This window comes from Lontra canadensis, unplaced genomic scaffold (genome assembly GCF_010015895.1).
Source record: "Lontra canadensis isolate GAN:19392208 unplaced genomic scaffold, GSC_riverotter_1.0 scaffold28, whole genome shotgun sequence".
In the NCBI taxonomy this organism is placed as follows: Eukaryota; Metazoa; Chordata; class Mammalia; order Carnivora; family Mustelidae; genus Lontra; species Lontra canadensis.
In genome coordinates, this window is record NW_022631022.1 from 3,485,430 (window position 1) to 3,509,148 (window position 23,719).

General features: G+C 41.7%; 1 protein-coding gene across 1 annotated transcript in view; it reads right to left on the minus strand.

Annotated features, from left to right (window-relative positions):
- HACD3 (3-hydroxyacyl-CoA dehydratase 3) overlaps positions 1-23,719 on the minus strand; it is a 36,583-nt gene that overhangs the window by 4,008 nt on the left and 8,856 nt on the right. The window contains exons 2-9 of the mRNA XM_032864682.1: positions 16,457-16,499; positions 14,285-14,358; positions 12,858-13,022; positions 11,169-11,220; positions 8,424-8,534; positions 4,395-4,522; positions 2,505-2,617; positions 575-681 (exon numbers count right to left, since the gene is read on the minus strand). Of these exons, the coding sequence (XP_032720573.1) occupies positions 575-681; positions 2,505-2,617; positions 4,395-4,522; positions 8,424-8,534; positions 11,169-11,220; positions 12,858-13,022; positions 14,285-14,358; positions 16,457-16,499 (793 nt within the window). The remainder of the gene's footprint in view (positions 1-574; positions 682-2,504; positions 2,618-4,394; positions 4,523-8,423; positions 8,535-11,168; positions 11,221-12,857; positions 13,023-14,284; positions 14,359-16,456; positions 16,500-23,719) is intronic.

Genomic DNA, 23,719 nt, shown 5'->3' on the forward strand with positions numbered 1-23,719 from the left:
CAAGAACCTGTCAGAAGCAAATAAAATACAGTGCCCTCTAGTAAGAGAAGCTTCTACCCTCCAGAGTGTCAGTTCTGGGTGTGCCGAAAATCCTTCCTTCCCGATAGTACAGAGGGGCTGGCTCATGCCTATTCCATTTCTCCCCCTAGTTTTCATAAGCGATGAGCCTCTAAGCTGACAACGAGATGAATAAGAAACACTACTTTTGACAGCACTGAGCTTTAGTTTTCTGTTCTATAAAATGGAGAGAAAAACCCCTACCTGACTCACTAGGTGTAAGAATAAAATGAAATCATTGATAGGAACCTGCTTTGGAAAATTCTAAACACCATTTAAATAGGAAGCATGCGATATATGAATGCCCAGCTTCCAAACCTGATAAAAACAAGCTACTTCCCTGGAATAGTCTGGGTACCAAGAGTATCATAGAAGGAAGCCACTAGAAAGAAATTCTTAAAAAGTCCAACACCTGTATGTCAGACTAAGGCTGGCAGAGGAAGGAAGAAAGCTTTGGCCTATCAGCTTAGCTATCCTTTGGAATTAAGCTTATAAAACCTAGGGTTCTTGAAAGTACCTTCTGCCAAACATCCCAGAGGATACAAGGGAATCCACACAGTGTAACGAAGCCACGTGAGCACCTTCCAATCCATGTCAATGCAGGAAAGCATGTAGAAGGGGTATCTATTGAAAATAAGAAATTCAGATGTGAAAAGCACTTCAGGTCCTGAGTGCAACCTTACAACACCATTCAAGAAGAATAATTTCACACTTAGCCACACATGGCTTCTTCAGAACAGAATTCTAATCCTGGGTTATCTACCCACAAAGTCCCATCACACTCTTCCCCCAATTTTCAATGGATGTGAACTCTCTGACGGTAGACTAAGTTTAGGTCTTATAAGAACCCTCTTTGGAATAGTTCAGCATATGGAATGAATGCTCAAAAGCTCTTTGCCTTTATTACTAGATCTGATCTATGTTCTAAGTAGGTAAGGATGACAGACACATTGACAATTTATCTCTGGATATATGATTATCATCAAAGTAAACAGGGGCCTGCGTGACTCAGTTGGTTAAGTGTCTGACTCTTGATTTCAATTCAGGTCCTGATCTCAGGGTCATGGGATCAAGCCCTACAATTGGGCTCCATGCTGGGCATGAAGCCTGCTTAAGATTCTCTCTCCCTCTGCCCTTCCCCTGCTTGCTCGCGCTCTCTCTCTCAAAAAAAACCAATTTCAGGGTGCCTGGGTGGCTCAGAGGGTTAAGCCTCTGCCTTCGGCTCAGGTCATGATCTCAGTCCTGGGATCGAGCCCCGCACCAGGCTCTCTGTTCCGCAGGGAGCCTGCTTCTGCCTCTCTCTCTGCCTGCCTTCTTGTGATCTCTCTCTCTCTCTGTCAAATAAATAAATAAAATCTTAAAAACAAAAAACAACAACAAAAAAATTTCAAAATTATACAAAAGACCCCTCATCTAGAATTGGACACACGCTATTTAAAAAGCGGTAATAAAAAAATTTTTTCTTCCCAGAGTTAATATTAAGTACTTAAAATCTCTTTCACCTTTGTATTAGTAGATTAGAGGGTATAAGGGATACTACAGAATTCAGACCACAGTTAAGACACAATCTAGGAACAAGACAAAATCAGAGAGGGAGACAAACCGTAAGAGACTCTTAATCTCAGGAAACAAACTGAGGGTTGGGGGGTTGGGGGGAGGAATGGGGTGGCTGGGTGATGTACAGTGGAGAGGGTATGTGCTATGGTGAGTGCTGTGAATTGTATAAGACTGATGAACCACAGACCTGTACCCCTGAAGGAAATAATGTATTGTGTTAATTTAAAAAATTACCTCAAGTCTAGGGCTGCTACTGCGTCTTCTCCCTTTCAACTTAACTTTGCCAAAATATCCCGAAACCTAGAGCTGAGGAGTCATTTTGCAAAACCCCTGCTCCATCTGACCAAAAAAGAAATGGAATATGTATGGTCTTGAGGCAAAGAGTACCTCTACTTTAATTGGATCTTTTTTTAATATTCTATTGACAACTGAGAATAGCAGAATCAGATAAGAGGGTGACTCAAACTTCAGTAATCCCGTAGTCGAGATTTATTTCTATCTTTCCTTCTAGAAGGTTGGTATTCACTAGTTCCAGCCTGACTACCCCTTCAATCCCATGTTTCTTCCCCTTTCAAAATCTTTCCACGTGGATGAGTCCTCTTTCCGACAAGACAGCAGGATCCTGAAGGGTACGCTGGGTCTTCCACCTCTCTGCACCTCTCGACTCCGACTCCCTCTGCTCCCCAGTACCCAGGCTGGTACTATGATTCAAGGATTGCTTTAAAAAAACGTGCCTCACCTTTGCAGAGCACAGAGATGCAGCTAGAGCTCTCTACACATGGAACCCTAATCTCAAACCAAATGAGACTCTGAATAAAACTCCCTCCAGAAAAGAGCAGCCCCAGAGGAAGGAGAAGCATTCAATCCACTATGCTGGCTTTTCTACCCACCTGAAAATTTCAATTGCGCTCCATGAATAAAACACAAAGAAAACCACAGCTTTGTTTTGCATTTCTTCCATGGTGCCAAAGATGATAAACAAAATGAAATTTCTTCCACATAGCTATTAAAAGAACCCAAAAGAGAGGAAAAAGTTTAAAAATATATTCTACAAAAACTGTATAAATGTGTTACCTGAAACTTAGCCCCACTAAATTCAGGGTAAAGAGAAAAAGACTGAAGGGCACCTGGCTGGCTCAGTCAGTGGAGCATGTGACTCTTGATCTCAGGGTCATGAGTTCAAGCCCCACACCAGGGGTAGAGATTAAAAAATTAAAAAATAAAATCTTAAGGGAAAAAAAAAAGCCTGAGCTCATCTAGTGTAAGCCTCTGTTCCAGTTTGGGAACAAGTTGAAGTACCCCAAGCAGTCTTTCTGAATAGACTGTGTATATGTGTGTAAACAGATCACCACGAATAGTTGATTCTCAAAAGCACTCACACACACTCAAACACAGTGTAAAGAGCACTGCCAAATGCACATTTGTGTCTGCGTAAGCCGGGTAAACAACCAGAACATTACCAGTGTGGCAGCGCCCATAAGTAACTACTACCTTGGGTTAACCATTCCATTGCTTCTCTTTATAGGTTTCCTGCTTATGTACATATTTCTAAATAGTACAGTGTTTCACTTTGCCTGTTTTTAAACTTTCTGAAATACAACGTAGTAATCTGTGACTTGTTTCTACTCCGCGTTCTGCTTCCGAGCCGCAGCCGTGGTGGCGCGTGCCCAACTCCCGGGGGCTGCGCTCACACTGAATTCTCCACGAACAGCACTCCTGAACGCCTCCCTTCCATCGTAACCTAGAAATTCCAGCCTCATGCTTATCTGCACTAGTCCTTGACATACAAAAAGTATTATTCCACATCAGTGGGTCCCTCACTATCCTCTTATTTTATAGACTGAACAAAAGCGGCTTCTCTCCAAGAATAGAAAACCCAGGAGTAACAAGGCTATTGGATTAAAACCCTTTACCCTGCAACTGCTACTATCAGTATGCCAGGGCCGGTACACCAGGAAGGTGTAGAACTATAGAAATAGGACTCCAGAAGAGACTAACCAGAAATCACCTGTTGCCTCCAGAGTCAGCAGTGGGGGCTGTATTTAATAGTATATAATTACACAGGAAATACAGCAAGGAAGTTAAGACTCTGATGCCCCGGGGTGCCTGGGAGGCTCAGTGGGTTAAAGCCTCTGCCTTCAACTCAGGTCATGATCCCAGGGTCCTGGGATCAAGCCCCGCATCGGGCTCTCTGCTCAGCAGGGAGCCTGCTTCCCTTCCTCGCTCTCTGCCTGCCTCTCTGCCTACTTGTGATCTCTGTCAAATAAATAAATAAAATCTTAAAAAAAAAAAAAAAAAAAAGACTCTGATGCCCCATTCCTGATAGCAATCTTCCAAACATGAAGAAACAACATAGACATATCAAGGGGAGGGGGAATCCCCACACCAATCAAAAGAGTCCCTGTCATATACGGAAGAAAGTCCAAAGTGAAAAGAGCTCCTAGGATTGCACTGCCTTCACCTACCCAAGTTGGGAGGAAACCAAGCACATCACTACCTAAGAAGACTATGGGTAAGTTTTTCTGCTCCTGCTTGAGAATCAAGTTTCCCTAGTTTTAAAACCTTTTATAACTTTGTGATTTCATGAAGATATTATAAACAAACCAGACCTGAAATGGCAAAAGTCTACTCTGGAAAATATCCTTGGGCTTAAAAGTTTTCCTACTCTTTCAGATAAAATAATGCTATTTCTGTGCAAAGAGATTTTTACTCATTGTAACTTCTCACCGAAGTGTGCCATACCTACTAAATACTGAAATCTGAGGTCAACTGTTTCGTACCTGGATAAGAGAAGGCATCACGGGTGACTTAGTGACACCAATTGCTGCATTGATCATTTCCACAGCTGACAGCATCTGGCAGAAATACATCATGTCGGCCAAGGTGTGGAATGTATCATAGAAGGACTCTATGGGACAAATACACAGTAAGGGTAAATCAGGAGGCAAATTCCAAAAGGATTATTTCTCAAACTAGATACCTATTTGCATGAAAGGAATTTAAGGAAAAGTATAATAAACAGCCATTCAGATTCAAATTTACTATCCAAACTAAGCTGGAGGGGAACAAACCTGTGAGGTCATGAATAGTAAACTCTACTGGTTATGTATGTCCTTCTCATTTTAAAAGGCAAGAAAAGGCGTGCCTGAGTGGCTCAATTGGTTAAGTTCTGCTTTCAGCTCAGGCCATGATCTCAGGGTCCTGGGATAGAGGCCTGCACCAGGCTCCCTGCTCAGCGGAAAGCCTGCTTGTCCCTCTCCCGCTCCCCCTGCTTATGCTCTCTCTCCCTTGTTCTCTGTCAAATAGATAAAATCCTTAAAAAATAGTAATACTAATAATAAAATGCAAGAAAGGCTAATAATAAAATGCAAGAAAGGCTATTATAAGCTGAAAAATCTATGTATCAGGCATGGTGAGAAGTCAGATCCATTATTTAATTTAAACTACAGCACATACATTGAATGCAATCTAGCCTTTTAAAATCTCAAAATCATACAACCATAAATAAATGCAGAGGTGCAAAAGTACCGAGTAAAACAAACTTTCAAAAACCATACTGGCGTTTACATGTTTCATACTAGTTTTCTTATTCTAAGAATCTATCCTAACTAAAAAATCTAAAACAAAAAAAAGTTTCTTAGGAACAACGTTGCTCTCTGAAACATTTTTCCTAAGTACATTAAAGTAGAAACAGTCTAAATGCCTAAGCGTATGTAAAGTTTGAATAAACTATAATAAGTCCTCTTCACGGACTATTATGTAGTAATTTAAAATGATAGTTATTGCTTATAGAACAACAGCAAATGCTGTATCAGTTCTGAGCAGACCATAATATAAAATCCTTTACTTTTCATACTGATCCTTACTTGACATCCTGCCTTCCTACATGCTTCTTTGCCATGTTTCTCAACCATGGTACTACTGACAATTCTTGGGCCTACATGGTGCACTAGGTTTAGGATTCCTGAGTCCTTGCCTATTAGACAAAGGAGTGCCTCCAAGGATCTGGCACAGTTTGACCAGTGACCACCAAAGATGGCGTTTGTAGGAGGCTCAAAAGAGTACAGTTTAAACATCAGCTTAGGGGCACCTGGGTGGCTCAGTCAGTTAAGCCTCTGCCTTCAGCTCTCTGTGCTCAGTCTGCTTCTCCCTCTCTATCTGCTGCTCCCCCTACTTGTACTCTCTCTCAAATAAATAAAATACTTTTTTAAAAAATTTGCCATTTACCAACACCCTTCATTCAAAAGGAGAAAACTTCAAAGGGCAAACTGGGTGCCATACGCCAGGTTCTTACCATGTCTCTGACGCCTGATAAGGGAAGAAATAAACCAGCAGCTCCATTCTAGAAGGTGGCTGGTAAAGGGCTGAGAGCCAAAATAGAAATGACAAATCCAAGCAGCTTAAACACATGACCCAGATAACTTAGGAGCTTTTAGAGTAGATCACCTAATGGCCTGCAGGCTTGCACAGGAATAACAGTCAATCTAACGATGTTAAATTAGATGATTGGGTGTTTGCACGTCCCTGTTCGTTCCATGAGACTTGTGATCAATCCACAGTAAGAAAAACCGCAGGTCTGAGACTTGCCTCCTTTTTTCAAGTAACTCATCTATAGGCCTTTGGTCACATGAGACTCTAAGACAGAAGGCATTTGTGAAGTCTTCACTAGCCTGCCGCTGTGCTTTGCAGAATTCTAAGGTCTTAAGAAGGCTGGAAAGACAACATGCACTTCTTTGAAATGATTCTAGAGCTAATGACAATTCACCCACTACAAACCCCTCAGATGGGAAAATTTAGGGCTAAAAAAAAAAAAACAGACTATAGGATTTTTTTCCCTTTTTGTAAACAGAGCTTCTATTTTCCATTATACTGATATTTTTCCTATTTCTTCTACAAAATAGGGACAAATTTTTAAACTGTCCACATCCAAACCATTTTCAGATGGTACATTCCTTCCAATCTTTTTGCATGTACTGGTTCAGTACTTTCCCCATTTTATATAATGTGATGTAACTGGAAGAACGAATTTATACTTTACTTTTGTGGCCTGTCGTATTTCTCCATGTTACTATAAACTCTTTAAATATTTTCTATCTGCTTCACAACATTCCACTGAATGAATATTCTAAAGTAAATCCTCATTGATGGGCATCTAGGCAGATTCTAAATTGCCACTAATCTAAACAATGCCATAGTGTATACCTTCTGAAAAAGCTTTTTTTGTAGTTTCGGTGATTTCTTTAGAATGCGCTTCCCGAAGTGAAATAAGCAGGCTCAAGGATATGAACAGTCAGATGTCTTGATGAGCTTTGCCAAGTGATTTAACAAAAGAGCTGTGCTCATGCCCTTTCCAGTAGCCACTGGTGTGTCTACTTTAGCATATGTCCTCTTAAATTAGTTATCTTTTTTAACTTTGCAAAACTGACGAAATCGTATTTTTATTTCCTTCATCATTATTGAGTTAAACATTTTTTTATATATAAATTGGTTTTACTCCCTCTTAGGAACTACCTGCACATGACTTCTATTTATCTATTCCATGGGATCTAGATGTTTTTAGATCAATTTGTAACAAATTCTTTATATGTAATCAACCCCTGCTAGTGTCTGTTGCAATTTTCCACCAACTCCATCCCCATGCTACTAACCTTCATATACTTTTAATCCGAGTGTTGTCTTAGTGGGGTATTTTTAGATATACAGGAATTTACATATTTTATTGTAGTCAAATATATTGACTTTATTCTTTATGACTTCTTCTCTTTTAAGCTTAGAAAGTCCTAACTTGGGGCGCCTGGGTGGCTCAGTGGGTAAAGCCTCTGCCTTCTGCTCAGGTCATGATCTCAGGGTCCTGGGATCGAGCCCCGCATTGGGCTCTCTGCTCAGCGGGGAGCCTGCTTCCTCCTCTCTCTGCCTGCTTGTGATCTCTGTCAAATAAATAAAATCTTTAAATAAATTAAAAAAAAAAAAAAGAAAGTCCTAACTTTCCAAATGAGATTTTTATAAACATTTACTTATATCTTGTTATGTTTTAAATTTTTGATATAGGACTCTTAAATCTTTTGGGGGGAATTTATTTTTGTACACAGTGTGAGGAAAAGAGTCCAAGAGAATCCTTGCCTCCTTCATGCACCCAAACCTAACATATTTTCCCTGGAAACATTATTAGAATTCCCATCCAATAAAAAAGTATTGGATATTTCCCTTTCCACTGACTCATGATTCCTTTTATATTGCATATATAATTGTGAGATACATATATATAATGTAAAAGATATTTCTGGACCACCTAATCTGCTCTATTGATATTCTCTTCTTATACTAATCCTGTATTATTTTAATTATCATTCTTTCATACCAGACAAAGTGCTCCCTCATTACCCTTTCTTCCCACAAATTTTATTACCGATTTATTGTTTATAATACAACTTCAAAATACTTTAGATCACATCCTCAAAATTTTTCCATTGTCATTTATTTTATGTCAGAATTCTGTTAAATATACAGTTCAAAAAACATACACACAAATTAATGTATCAAGAACAAATATCTTGGGGCGCCTGAACGGCTCAGTGGGTTAAGCCTCTGCCTTCGGCTCAGGTCACGACCCCAGGGTCCTGGGATTGAGCCCTACATCCATCTCCCTGCTCAGTGAGGAGTCTGTTTCCTCCCTCTCCCTCTGCCTGTCACTCCCCCTGCTCACGCTCTCCCTCTGCCTGTCACTCCCCCTGCTCGTGCTCTCTCTCTGTGTCAAATAAATAAATAAATAATCGAAAGCAAGAAAACTAGTGTTGAGATTTTGTGCTTGCCTTTCCCCAAAATAAAGAACCGCACGGTCATGTTGACAAAGATCCAGGAGAATCCCAAGAACTGCACGAGATTGTACATGAACAGGTATCCTTTCTTCAAGCTTGTAAGAGCTGAAAAGCAAAGCAAGACAGGAAACTATTACAAGCTGAGCTGCAACAGACAGGTGCGGGGACAGACCTGGTTGACTCCATCCCTCTCTCCCATTGCGTGCCCTGAGCTCCCAGACATCTGGCCCAGATGTGCACCAGCCTAGGCTCGTAGGCCCAAAGAGAAAAGGGTAAGGTACAGTTATGGACACTGCACTCTGAGGTATGTCTTTAGCAGTCTTTCCCCTCACGGCCTTGAAGGGCTAAGTGTACAGATATTATAAATCCAAGGAGAAAAATTACTTCCGCCAGGGAGTGACTGATCATTGTACGAGGCATTAAAGAAGGGAGATAAAGCTACACCCTGCTCCTGCTCTTGTCATTTTCATATAATCTACAGTTCCTTCGTTCCCACAATTTTTTAACGTCATGTAGGTCAAACTAGCTCAAAGAAATAGAAATGTAACAAAAAAAGAATTTTGACAGTCGATCATATATGCATCCAACCAAGGATCAACTGAACACCCAGAAGCTGTGAGGTCCTGAGGGGCTCTAGTGGGATTCGAAGATGTTGAGAATTGATGTCACCCCCAATCTGAAAGCCATAACACAAGGGAGAGAGTAACAGGTGGTGTCTTGTGAAACCCTCAAGGTGAGAAAATCGCATTCGGCTGGGGAAGTGGGAAGCAGGCAAGTCTGCAAGGCTGCATGTCACAGCACCTGCACTGTGCTTTGGAAGATGGGTAGAATGAGGACATAAGCAAAGAAGGAAAAGTATAGCCTGAAAGGCAGGAGGATAAGGAATGTTAATTTTGTCTGCAGCCTAAGGCTGAGGAAGACACAGCCAATTACAGAGTTAAAGGAATAAGGAGCTTAGAGTCATGTCTGAGTCAAACGAGTGGGGCAAAGGAAAGGATAATTCTCAAGAGAAGAGCTATGGAGCTCAGATCTTGCTGCTCCATATTTACTCCAAGGCAACAGACATTCTGCATGTAAGCCTTGGCAGATGCTCAAATAATCATGCTAAATAGGGTGGTCAGGGGCACCTGGGTGGCTCAGTGGGTTAAACCTCTGCCTTCAACTCAGGTCATGATCCCAGTGTCCTGGAATCGAGCCCTACATTGTGCTCCCTGCTCAGCGGGGAGCCTGCTTCCCCCCTCTTTCTGCCTGCCTCTCTGCCTACTTGTAATCTCTGTCTGCCAAATAAATAAATAAAATCTTTAAAAAAAAAATAGGTTGGTGAATCAAAAGCAACCTAGTTCTAAGGAGCCAAAAGAGTCAGCCTCTTTGCAAAATTTAACTAAAATGTTTTCTTCAAAACTACAAAAATGTAGGGACACCTGGGTGGCTCAGTCGGTTAAGCGTCTGCCTTCAGCTCAGGTCATGATCCCAGGGTCCTCAGATCAAGCCCCAAATCAGGCTCCCTGCTTGGCAGGAGCCTGCTTCTCCCTCTGCCCCTCCTCTGCTCATGCTCTATCAAATAAATAAATAATTTTTTAAAAACCTACAATAATGTATTAGACTTTGCCATCCTCAAGAGCTCATTTCATCAGGAAACTTCATGAATTGAGATAAAACAGTAAAAGCCTTAGATCTAACATCCTAAAAATCCATACGTAAGAATTTTTACATTTGAAGTTTATCCCTTTAAACCCCCTCCAAAATTAACTTAAATTTCAAATAATTTTCAAGCTCAAAATTGATTTTAATCTCAAATCTTAATTCTTTGCCTCCACCTAACGTTGCCCCTTCTTTGTTCTTCTAAAGGAATATTCCTCTCCATTAGTGGTTATTCAATCTTTTTCTAGAGCAATGAAACCTCCTTTTCAAAACGAACTTTATTCAGAACCTGACATATAAGACACAGAAGCAGAACTTCTCTGGGTTGAAGTGGACACGCTTGCTTGGCCTGTCCCTCCAAAGCATCCCTGGGAGCCATGGGACATAGTTCGACAACAGCCACTCTAAAACTTTCCCCTTCCTTCCTTCCGGTATGCCACATAAGGGCCCCTAAAACTTGCAAATATATAGACTCATGAGAAACCTTGGTTTTATTTTGCTTTTCCGCAGTCATTTTATATAGTCTTTCACAGTCCTCACCCCAGAACGGATACTCTTAGAGAGCCCGTGCCCTGCCAAGTTCACTGGCTTGCCCTTGGCTTCCACCCAGCAGGAAAGGAGCTAAGAGCTGCCGCATCTCATTGCTATCGCCCAGAAGACAATACACTTACAGAGCTTCTCACTTCTCAGCAGTTGGACAGAGAGAAATAGAAACAGAGTTTCTGAGGTTGAGAACCACACTCATCTGGGAGAAAAAGACCAAGCCAGAGGAAATGTAGCCTTGGGCCTACGTGGTGTTTCCACGTGTCTAGGCAGGGCCTGCTCCCACGACACTGGGCCAGTCCAGGGGACTAAGGCTCTTCCCCTTCTGCTAGACCAGCTTTGGTGCCCTCAGATGATGTCAGGCTCCAAAGAGAAGGGAAACACTAGGAAAAATGAAGGCTTCTGATGTGGGTGTGCAGAGTAAGCCCTGGCCATTAAGGAGTCCTCAGCACCTCAAACACGTCATTCTTAGCTCTCCTGCCGCATCGCACCCCTCCGCACCCCCATCTCTGTTGCTGGCTAACTGTAACTACCACAGCAGCGGGGGCAACTTACTTTCAGGAGAGCCTTGGCTTTCAATTCTTAGTTTATTTAGGCGTTCTTCTTCCTAGAATTTGGACAGAAGTTTTCCAAGAACACAGGTTAGAATTCCCAGATGCTTGCAAAAGTCCACGTGCTGGGCAAGTGACCTGACTTCCCCAAAGCCACCAATTGTGTTCACGTGTCACTGGGGCAAACGTCCTAGCTCATGGTGCCCACAAGCCTGACCCCTCCTTGACCAGGGAGCCCCAGCACCATAGAATGTCCATCCAGTGCTCAAGAGAATTCAACCAATCAGCTGTCTTCCAAACTACAACGTGGAGAGTCTCAGAATCTTGGAGCTGGAAAAGACCTCCAGAAGATGTGTCATGGTTGTAAAAACAAAACAGAATTTTAGGGAAGGAACCAGATTGCTTTTTTTTTTTTTTTAAGACTTCTAGATTTTTAGCATAATTTTTCCAGAAGCTAAAATCATGTCTCCAACATCAGTTAAGAACTAACATTAGGTCAATACAGATACAGATGCATACATACAGAAATATTTATAGGTAGGGGCAGGGTATGAATGGGCTAGTCTGCACACATACAGTTCCTCACTCTGTCACCTGAGAGGATCTAGAAATAATATCTAGAGCCCAGATCTTGGTTTCCACTATGACTCTCCAATAAAAAGAACAGAACTCCTTGAAGAATGGCTGACTCTAGGGCTGGAGCAGGGAATCCACAAGATAAGCCTGCAGCAGCTTATAGTGACAGAAATTAAGGATATTAAAAAAAAAAAAAAAAAGCCCTACAATGACGGAGCTTTGTCAAAAAGGCAGAAGAGCCAACTGAAAGAGCTTCCAATGTCCAAAGCTAAAACAACATGAACAACAAAATAAATATGAATAACAGAGTACTGGATTATAAACCAAACTATAAAACAAATATTCATCAGTCCATGTGGATATAAATCAATGACTGAATAAATAAATGGAAGAGAACAGACAAATCTCCTATACAGAAGAATTCCAAATGAAGTATTTGGATATTCCACAGTAAGGATGGGAAGCATAACTCCCCACTCCTTAAGCACGGGCTGGACATAGTGAGTCACAGTGAAGAAAGGCAGGGGGAGTTACACTGCAACAGAGAAACCGGACAAACATTCCCTCAGCCAGATTACCAAGATAAGCACCAACAGTGCTAAGTTGTCCTGACAGTGTATAACCATGATGTGACACAGTAAGAATGAAACCTCTGTGGTTGTCCTCCCCGAAATCCCATCACCCTCTCTAAATTGTAAGAAAAACATTCAACAAATCCCAGTTGAGGGACAGTCTACAAAACATATGACCAGTACTTCTATAAAACCATGTTTCCAGGGCAGCTGGGTGGCTGAGTCGGTTAAGCATCTGCCTTCGGCTCGGGTCATGATCCCAGGGTCCCCACATCAAGCTCCCTGCTCAGAGGAGAGTCCACTTCTCCCACTCTTTCTCCCTCTGCCCCTTCCCCTGCACATGCCCTCTCACACGTGCATGTGCACTCTCTGTCAAATAAATAAAATCTTAAAAACAAACAAAAAAATTTTTTCCAGGTCTTTAACTGAATTTGCAATGTTGTCTTTATTCTATCACACCCAGATAGGTATCTGAGGTGGCCCAAATAACTTCCAAATAAGTTGTGCTCCTTATGATTTGTCTAGACCGGGCAGTTCTTACTGACCTTGGCTCTGAGCTCCATTTCTGCATCAGACTCGTCCAGCCAGCGATCGAAGTCAGGAGCCAAAAACAGTGGGCGTTTCTCCTGCTTAGTGAGTCTCTCCCACCACTGACTGACCTTCTTCTGTACTGTAATGTTTACCTGCCTCTGGGTCAGTTTGTAAACCGGCTAGAAAAAAAAGTGAGAATGTGAGAATGCCCTCTCCTTCCTGTCCCCGACTCCTTCCACAGCGCCAAGCCAGGCTGGCTACACAGAGGCGCCGCAGGGCATGCTCGTTCCCCTTTCTTCTCTGTTCCTATAAGGAGTGATGCAAAGAGAACCTCCATACCAAGGGCTGGCGCAGCAAAGTACTGGTACGAACAGCGCGGTATTTCTCCGATCCTCCACTGAAGGGCACAGGAGGAAATCAGGGTAAGACAGACAGATAGTTCTGGTTCTAGATGAACCTCCCGCCAGATCTCTACAATGCCTGGCACGGCATCCAATCACTCTCAGTACATCCTCACCTTCCAAATCTTCCCATGAAGACGACTGAATTTGAGCGGTCAGTAGGCCCCGGCATAGCGAGCCCTTGTTTTGGAAAGGTCTCGCCAAGGCTGGAATTTACTGGATCAGTTACAACTCTATCACAAGGGATAGCCTAGAACAACCTCCCAGCTAAGCTCAAATTCTCAGAGGCTGTTCCAGTTCATTCTTCTTCTACATGGCCTCTTCCTCTGCCTCTAAAGCAAGCCCCATGACAGGTTCTCTACCCCTTAAACCACTGCTGACTATTAAACCAATCGAAACAACGGAGCCCTCCTGCCCAGAGAGATCAGTATGCTCAAGCCCCGAGAGAGAAGAGTGTAATTCCAGAACGCGAAACACACCTCCTAGTAGATTCTCCCTCTTCCTGGCATAAAAGTTTCCCTTGAGCTCTGCGAGAAAGGAAACTTCAACGGTATTTCCTGCATTCTTTCTAAAGGTCTGCTGCCTCCACCTTTTCTGACTTCCACTGCCCCTGAAGCAAAGTCACATGAAAGCAAGCCCCTGGCATGGGCCTCACCTGCCTTATGTAACTCTGCTCCCTGCCACAGACATACTCCTTTGTCTTCACTAACACCAGAGAGTATCAGGGCTGGAAAGGCCCCTGAGGATTTATTAGTCCAACCCTTCATTTCATGAGGAACACAAGGAAACTCACCACAGAAGTGAAGAGAATTGTTCACACTGTTAGCAAACAGCAGGCAGAGGCCAGATTCTCCTCGGGCCCTCTGACTTTCGCACTCCTCTGCAGCTAAACTCAGGACTCAGTTCCCAATAAAAAGAACTATATTCTCCTTTGGTTTTTGTCTTTTTTTTTTCCCCACAACCTCTATCCCCCTATTTCACTAAACCACTCATATTTATTTCCTAAAATGTAAAGGGAAGTAAGAAAAGAAAGGACATACCTCTGGTTTCACAAGGTCTAAGAACTCCAAGTGAAATTCATAAACGTTGTCTCCTTTGGCACCGTGTCCCTGAGCTACAAAGAAAGAAATGTAAGTTGAAGTGAACTGGAGGGCAAGGCCATCGAAGAGCTTGGCGCAGTTCGTTCTGAGGCGTACGAACAGTAATGCGTCCTGCCCAAACCAGCGGGGGCCTATGAGCAGAGCTACTCAGACAACTGGATAAGCTGAATCCCGGACAAAAGTTTATCTCTGTATGTCCTTCTGACGATCAGTTCCAGAATAATTTACTTCATCTCCCAATGTGGCCTTGTTAGCAAGCAAGTTCAAATAATAGGCAGGAAAAAGAATACTGAAAGCAAAGCCAAAGGTATCACAGAGCTATAAATTTAACTTTCGCGTTTACTTTGGCACTGAATCCAGGGCAGAGACATAGCAGGTAGGTGTGTTAGCTTGACTGCGGCTAAGGAAAGTTGCAGGGTATATGGAAACGCTGGACTGCCTCAAAGAAAGCTATGAATCTAACAGCTCCCAACCAGGGACAGAAAATGAAGAAGCTGACTTCCCCTTTAATACATCCTGAATGGAGTGAAAAAGAGAAATATATCTAATTTCCTCAGCTCGTTCCTAAGAGAGCATAAATGGACTGGGTTGACCGTTATGCCCTTCCCCTGCCTTGACATGGCTCGTTTCCCCACAACAAAGAGGTGCCATGCCTAGGTGCCAAGGACGGCTGGACATCCCTTCTCCTCTAACTCTCTGACTTACCCATTATTTGGTTCCCTCCTGGGATTCTCTTTCCTCACATATGGTATAGTTTGCCTAGTATCTGCTCCGGGTGGCTATTGTTCTCTAAGACCATAAATTCCTTAAGGTCCAGCAGTCAGTCCATAACCTCCGAGTGGCAAGGTACACGTCCATCACTTAACTGAAAAAAATCTAAGCTGCTACCACAACTGCTCTTGAAAAGCAGATACAAGGGCGCCTGGGTGGCTCAGTGGGTTAAAGCCTCTGCCTTCGGCTCAGGTCATGATCTCAGGGTCCTGGGATCGAGCCCCGCATCGCATTGGGCTCTCTGCTCTGCAGGGAGCCTGCTTTCTCCTTTCTCTCTCTGGCTGCCTCTCTGCCTACTTGTGATCTCGGTCTGTCAAATAAATAAATAAAATATTAAAAAAAAAAAGAAAAGAAAAGAAAAGAAAAGAAAAGCAGATACAAAAGCCAGGTTGCACTTTCGTGCAAGCATGTGAAGGTAGATGGAACCTCCAGTAACGCAGAAATTCATCAATATCCCCTACGCTGCCCCCCACCCCAGTCACTTACTAATGACACTCCAAGGACCGAGGACAAAGAGAGAGTATAGGGAGAATCCCACCCCAATGGGTGACAAGGAATCCAGACCTCCCCTCAGGCACAGCAGTGTATCTGCTGACAAACCAAGGAGAAAGGAGACGGCGGCAGATTCACAGAATCAAAGACTGTCAGAGCTGCAAAAGCTTTAGGTATCATCTAGAATCTTAAACTGGCCAGTGAGCGCGGCCTCAGAGAGCTGCAAAGTCTCATTAAGAAAATTTCGGTTTTTTGTTTCGATTATAATCTTAAAAAAAAAAAAAAATGGAAGTGTATTCTGGATCCTCTAGATGGCTACCTTATAATCAAGTACAAACACACAAGTTTAGAGGCCATGTTTGCAGCTGTGCTCCCAGCTGCAACAGAGCCAAGTATCACTTCAAGTGGCCATATTTCAATCTTCACATGTTTTCTCAAAAACTGGGGTCCATGGATCCTTAGGACATTTTCTCAGGTGTCCAAAGGTCTTAAAATTTGAGAAATACAGATTATAACCAAACGCTTTCCTTTTATAAGTCCAGAGAAGTCAGCAAGTGGTCCAAGGACAGCAGAATTAGCGCTAGAAGAGAGATGTCCTGATTTCCAGCCCAGGATTCTTTCTCACTCTATCTCCTGCCTCCCCAAGAGGAAAGCAGGACTTCTAAGTCCTAATAAGTTCTTTGCCTTTCCTAATCATATGTTTATAAAACAATCTAGTTTACCCCAAGAGCAGCAGAGAGGTGAGCATCAATAGAAAGTGAATAAAACAAATAGATACAAAGAAAAAGAAACCACCACCATGCCTCTTTAGCTGTGTAGAGAGCTGGCAGCACTTGCCCGGATACTGACCTTTGAAATGCAGCACATTTTCAGTGATGCTGATGGCAGGATTCTGTGAAAAGAGACCAAGGATGCGAGAAGGGCATTTTAATAGGAGAAAAATGAAATTAAAACCGGGGCTCACTTCCCTCCATCCTTCCCCCTTAGGGAATCGGCCTCCTACCTGTGCCTCCCCCAGAAAATATATTTAGTTGTTTATGCACAGCTCTGAGCGGGGTTTTGCTACATCTAGCTGTACCCATCTGAGACTCTAGGCATCTGTAAGAATAACCCTAAGCTATTCTAACTGTGCAGAACAATTAGATACTGAGTCAGTCCGTTCCCATAATGGCAAATGGTACAAAGGTGCTACAGGGGGTGTTTCCGAGGAGGACCCAGATCTCTACGACTCAGCCCCAGAGCTGTGGAGGCAGAGAGTCTAGTGGGACAGATGATGAGTCATTTCCTGTCAGAAGATCTCAAATAGTACAAGTAACATATGCTCAAGACCAAAAGAGTAGTAAAAAGCAGTTAAGTGTTGTAAGTGTTAAAAGAGCAAGCACAACAAGAACAGGATGGCTGAGGAGAGGTTCACCCAAAGTGAGACCTATAAGGCCGCAGAAGGGCTGACGATCACAAGGGATTTCACTCGAAATGAAACATGCAGTGCCCTCACCTCAGGCTCCATCCTCTTAACCCCCATCCCAACCAACACTAAAGAGATCCAAATTCTCCAGACTGTTCACTTATTCCCAGAAATTGCTACATGACTTTAAGAGCATAATTTAGAGTATAACTACTTAGCTCTCTTTTCAATGGATGAGAAAGGACTCCCCTCCTACCTCACAGCTCAAAGTTAATAAGCAAGGAGCAGCATGTTTCCAGTGCTGTGATTAATTCATTTGTTTTTCTCCTGCAGGCTCAGCTCTCTGTGCTCCAACATGCATGGAAGGAAACCAACAAATGACGGAGAGAAGATTGGAGAGGGGGTATAACAATGGGGAGAGGGGGCCTGCATTCTCTATTCACAGTCAAGAGTGCCAGGAAAAGGGAAAGAATGAAGGCTGGCGGGGAGGGGAGCATTTGAGCCAAGCTTTATGTTGAGAACCTCCCTAGGGGGAGTACAGACTTCAGGCTGAGATGCTCAGCCAAAGGAGCTAAAATTCTAGATGATCCTCTCTGTGGCAGGAAGAGGGAGTTAGGGAACCTCAACAAAAGAGGTTACACTTCCAAGGGCATGGTTCCTCAGTAAGGGAAACAGGGTTTTGATGCAAATATTTTCATTAAAGCTAAAGTTCTAGAACATCTTGGAGGTAAGGTTCCCACCCAGGTCACTTCTTGCCCAACTCAGTGTGTTTCCCATACTCTAAATCACTTGGAAGGAAAAAGGAATGAAATTGAATCGGTAGTCAAACTTCTGACAGACAAAAGTCTTGGACCAGATGGCTTCACAGGTAAATTCTACTGAACATTTAAAGACAAGTTTAAACCCATCTTTCTCAAACTGTTAAAAAAAAAAAGTGAGGACTTAGGAATACTTCCAAACCTATCCCATGAGGCCAGCATTACCCTGATACCAAAACCAGACAGACACTAGAAATGAACAAACAAACCAAAAAACCCGATCCCCACCCCCACAAAAAAACACAGACCAATATCGCTAATGAACACAGAAGCAAAAATCTTCAACAAAATATTAGTGAACTGAGGGGTGCTGGGGTAGCTCAGTTAAGCACCCGCCTTCAGCTCAGGCATGGTCCTAAGGTCCCAGGATAGAGCCCCACATCACATCAGGCTCCCTGTTCAGCACCTGCATCTTCAACTCCCTCTGCCCCTCCCCGGGGCTGTGCACCATTTCTCAAAACTTTAGAAAAAATATTAGCGAACTGAATTCAACAATACTAAAGGATCACACACCATAATCAAGTGAGATTATTCCAGAGATGCAAAGACTGTTCAGTATTTGCAAATCAATCAACATGATACACCACATTAACAAAATGAAGGATAAGGTCATATGATCATCTCAATAGATAAGAAAAAGCATCTGACAAACTTTATCCAATGAGAAACACAGTGGTGAAATGTATCATCACTTATGATAAAACCTCTCAACAAAGTGTGTGTAGAGAATACACCTCAGCATAATAAAGGCCATATAAGACAAAATCCCAGCCAACATCATATATACACAATGGCAAAAAGCTGAAAGCTTTTCTTCTAAAATCAGGAAGACAAGGATGTCCTATCTCTTCACTTTTATTTAACATAGCACTGTTAATCCTAGCTACAGCAATCAGACAAAACACAAAAACAAAAGGTACCCAAATTGGTAAAAAAAAAAAAAAAAAAAAGAAGAAGAAGAAGAAGAAGTAGAACTATCACTATTTGTAAATGGCATGAAAGTATATACAGAAAGCCATAAAGACTCCACCAAAAAACTACTAGAATAAATGAATTCCATAAAGTTGCAGGATACAAAATCAATATACAGAGATCTGTACTTCTATACACTAATAATGAATTATCAGAAAGAGAAATTAAGAAAACAATCTCAGTTACAATTGAATCGGGAAGAATAAAATAAACTAGGAATAAATTTAACCAAGGAGGTTAAATTTGTACTCTGAAAACTACAAGACACTGAGGAAAGAAACTGAAGAGGACTCAAATAAATGGAAAGATATATATTCCATGCTCACGGATTGGAAGAATAGTGTTAAAACGTCCACACTATCCAAAGCAATCTACAGACTAAACGCTATTTCTATCAAAAATATCAATGCTATCGGGGCACCTGGGTGGCTCAGTGGGTTAAAGCCTCTGCCTTCCGCTCAGGTCATGATCCCAGGGTCCTGGGATCAAGCCCCGCATCAAGCTTTCTGCTCAGCAGGGAGCCTGCTTCCTCCTCTCTCTCTCTGCCTGCTTCTCTGCCTACTTGTGATCTCTGTCTGTCAAATAAATAAATAAAATCTTTAAAAATATATATATCAATGGTATCTTTCACAGAACTGGAATAAATAACCCTAAAATTTATACAGAGCCACAAAAAGACCCCAATAGCTAATCCGATTCTGAGAAAGAACAAAGCTGGAGATATCATGCTCCCTGATTTCAAAGCTATAGTGTATGTGTGTATGTGTAGATAGATTGATAGACATATATATATTATACTACAAAGCTATAGTAACCAAAACAGTATAGTACTTGCACAAAGACAGAAACATACATCAATGAAACACAACAGAGCCCAAAAATAAAGCCACATTTCCATGGTCAATTAATCTATGGCAAAGGAGGCAAGAACATGCAATGAGGAAAGGACAGACTCTTCAATCAAGAGTGCTGGGAAAATTGGATGACCTTCTTAAACCATATACAGAAATAAACTCAAAATGAATTAAAGACTTAAACATAAGACCTGAAACAATAAAACTCCTTAAAGAAAACATAGTCAGTATACTCCCAGACATTGGTCTTTGAAATATCTTTTCGGGCGGCGCCTGGGGGGCACAGTTGGTTCAGTGTCCAACTCTTGGTTTCAGCTCAGGTCATGCATGATCTCAGGGTTGTGAGATCAAGCCCCGCATTGGGCTCTGTGCTCAACGCAATCTGCTTCAGATGCTCTCTCTAACCCTCCCCACTGCACTCTCTCTCTCTCTCTAAAATAAATAAATAAATCTTCTAAAAAAGGAAAGGAAATTTTTTTTGCATCCTACTCTTCAGGCAAGGACAACAAAAGTAAAAACTAACAAATGGGACTACATCAAACTGAAAAGCTTTTTGCACAGTGAAGCAAACCATTAACAAAACAAAAAGGCAACTAACTGAATGGGAGAAGACATTTGTAAGTGATAGGTACCATAAGGGATTAATATCCAAAATATATCAAGAACTCCTCTACAACTCGAAAACAACAAAAAAATCCAATTAAAAAATGGGCCCAGGATCTGAATAGACATTTTTTCAAAGACATCCAGATGGCCAATAGACATATGAAAAGACGCTCAACATCACTCATCATCAGGGAAATGCAAATCAAAACCACAGTATCACCTCACACCTGTCAGAATGGCTATTATCCAAAAGGGGAAAAAAAAAAAAAAAAAAAGCTTGGTGAGGATGTGAAGGAAAGGGAGCCCTCGTGCTCTGCTGGTGGGAATGTAAATTAGTACAGCCACTATGGAAAACAGGATGGAGGTTGCTCAAAATATTAAAAATAGGGGCGCCTGGGTGGCTCAGTGGGTTAAAGCCTCTGCCTTCGGCTCAGATCATGATCTCAGGGTCCTGGGATAGAGCCCCGCATCCGGCTCTCTGCTCAGCAGGAAGCCTGCTTCCCCCTCTTTCCCTGCCTGCCTCTCTGCCTACTTGTGATCTCTCTCTGTGTTAGATAAATAAAAAAAAAATCTTTAAAAAAAATTAAAAATAGAATTACCATACAGTCCAGCAATTCTACATCTGGGTATTTATCCCAAAGAAAATGAAAACACCAATTTGAACAGACATACACATCCCTATGTTCACAGCAGTATTATTTACAACATCCAAGATACATAAGCAATGTAACCGGCCATCCACAGATGAGTGGGTAAAGCTGTGGCACAGACACACAGTGGAATACTGGCCATCAAAAAGAATGAGATCTTGCCATTCATGACGACATGAGAGTGAAATGAGTCAGACAGAAAAGGACAGATACTGTAGGATTTCACTTCTAAGTGGAATCTAAAAAGCAAAACAAGAACACAAAACAGAAACAGGCTCAAAAAGTACAGAGAACAAGCTGGTGGTTGCCAGAGAGGAGGGGGGAAGGCGATGAGTGAAACAGGTAAAGGAGATTAAGAAGTAAAACTTCCACTTATAAAATGAGTAAGTCACAGGAACATAAAGTACAGTAAAGAGAATCTAGTCACTAATATTCTCATAACCTCATATGGTGACTAGACTCTCTGGCAGTGATCATTTCATAATGTACACAGATGTCAAATCACTATTCTGTACACTCAACACTAATATGCCAGCTACAATTTTTTTAAAAAAGAATATAAATTTCCTGCCAACCCCTACTTTAGTTGCATCTCTCAAGCTTTGAATGTAGTATTTTCATTATTATTCAGTCTAACATATTTCCTAATATTATCATTTCTTTGACACATGGGTTACTGAGAAGTATTTAATTTCCACACACATGAGATTTTCTAGTTATCTTGTTATTAACTTCCATCTAAACTGCACTGTGATCAGCGGGCATTCTCTGTATGATTTTAATCCTTTCAAATTTGTGGAGACTTGCATTCAGAAGCAGTATGAATTGTATAAATGTTCGAGTGAACCTGAATGTGTATTCTGGAATTTACATGCAGCATTCTGTATATGTCTACTGGATTTACTGTTAACTATTTGGTCACATAATCTGTATCTTCGCTGAATTTTATCTTGTTATTCTATCAATTACTGAGAAATCACTCTATTGTCAACTTGTCTGTCTCTCCTATTTCTGTTACTTTATGCAGTATTGAGGCCATTTTAGTTACACATAACTTTAATATTGTTTTACCTTCCTGATGAATTCAAACCTCTATCATTATGAACTGACCTTTCTATCTCTAAAAATACATCTTGGTCTAAAACTCTTACCCGATATCAGCGTAGCTACATCACAGGGATCCCCACTGGCTTCTGCCAGGCACCTAAGAGCTGGGGGTCTTAAAAATAATGACACCAGTTATTATATATAATAATGACCCACTCTGCCAGTTGAGACCATTTTAAACTAAATTCATGACCTGAGGATTTTTAGATCTTCAAAATTGTGTACATTTGGGCTACATAATCTTTCAAAAGCCAACCAATGATTTTAACTCCTCAAGGACCATTTCCTCTACTTTGCTCAGTGTTAAGTCCTCTGGAGATGGGGAGCTGGGATGGATTTACTTTTAGTTCATCCTTAGCTTAGCCAAAGAGTATGGACCTCTGAAGTAGTTTACAGGGAGAAGGGTTTCCTATTACATATTGAATTTTTGGTGGGCTTTGGCCTTACTTTGTCCCCTGCACTCTGTTGAGCTGTCAAAGCCAAAGTTCAAGTTCACTCACCTGAGCTAATGTTTTTAAGGCAAAAGCAGTTTCACTATTCAGCTTTATCAGAGCTTCCCCTATAATTTCTAATGATGATTTTAATGATGATTTCTAATGATGATTTTAAGATTTTTACTGAACATTTTTAGTTGTTTATAGAATCTGCATAACCTAGCAAATCTTTTACTAGAGGAATTGTTCCTTTGCTTATAAAAAAGAAATGAATAGGGAAAAGGGGAAAAGGTGACTCTAAAGTTGGATGGACCTGGGCTCAAATCCTAGTTATACCACTTTTTATTTTTATTTTTTTTTAAAAGATCTTATTTATTTGACAGAGAGAGATCAGAAGTAGGCAGAGGAGCAGGCAGAGAGAGAAAGGGAAGCAGGCTCCCCGTGGAGCAGAGAGCCGGATGCGGGGCTCGATCCCAGAACCCTGAGATCATGACCCGAGCTGAAGGCAGAGGCTTAACCCACTGAGCCACCCAGGTGCCCCCATTTTTTATTTTTATCATTCACTTTCAAATACACAACGGTCATTTTTTAATTTTTTTTTTAAAGATCTTATTTATTTGACAGAGCACAAGCAGGCAGAGCAGCAGGCAGAAGGAGAGAAGCAGGCTCCCGGCCGAGCAAGGAGCTCAATACAGGACTCATTTACAGGACCCTGGGATCACGACCTGAGCCAAAGGCAGCTGCCTAACCAGCCGAGCCACCCAGGCATCCCAAGAACTGTCATTATTTTTAAGACAACAGTAACACCGCTCATTTCACAATATTGTTGTAAGAACTGAATTATAATAATGTGTAAAGAATCTGGTAACTACTAAGGACTTAGATTCTCGTTGCTTTTATTTCTCTGCCTTAGAATGCCCATTCTAAGTTTCCATATCTGTTGAATACTATTCACCTTCCAAAGTCCAGACCAAATATTAATTCCTCTTCCCTCCCACTCACCTCCAACATTAAAATTAATAGTTTCCTTAGTGCTTTGTCTTCACCTGTATTATAATACTTACCACACTGTTCTCTAATCATTGTTTATTGGTTTATCTGCCCCTCTAGACTTGAGTTCCTTGATGGCAGGGACTGTGTCTTACTCATTTCTGAATCCCTACTGTCTCATTAACTCTTGAGTGAACTGAAATTAATGCATCCCATTTTCATAATTTCTGACAAAACTACAGAGGTCAGTGAACTATCTGCTACCTAAGCCTTTTG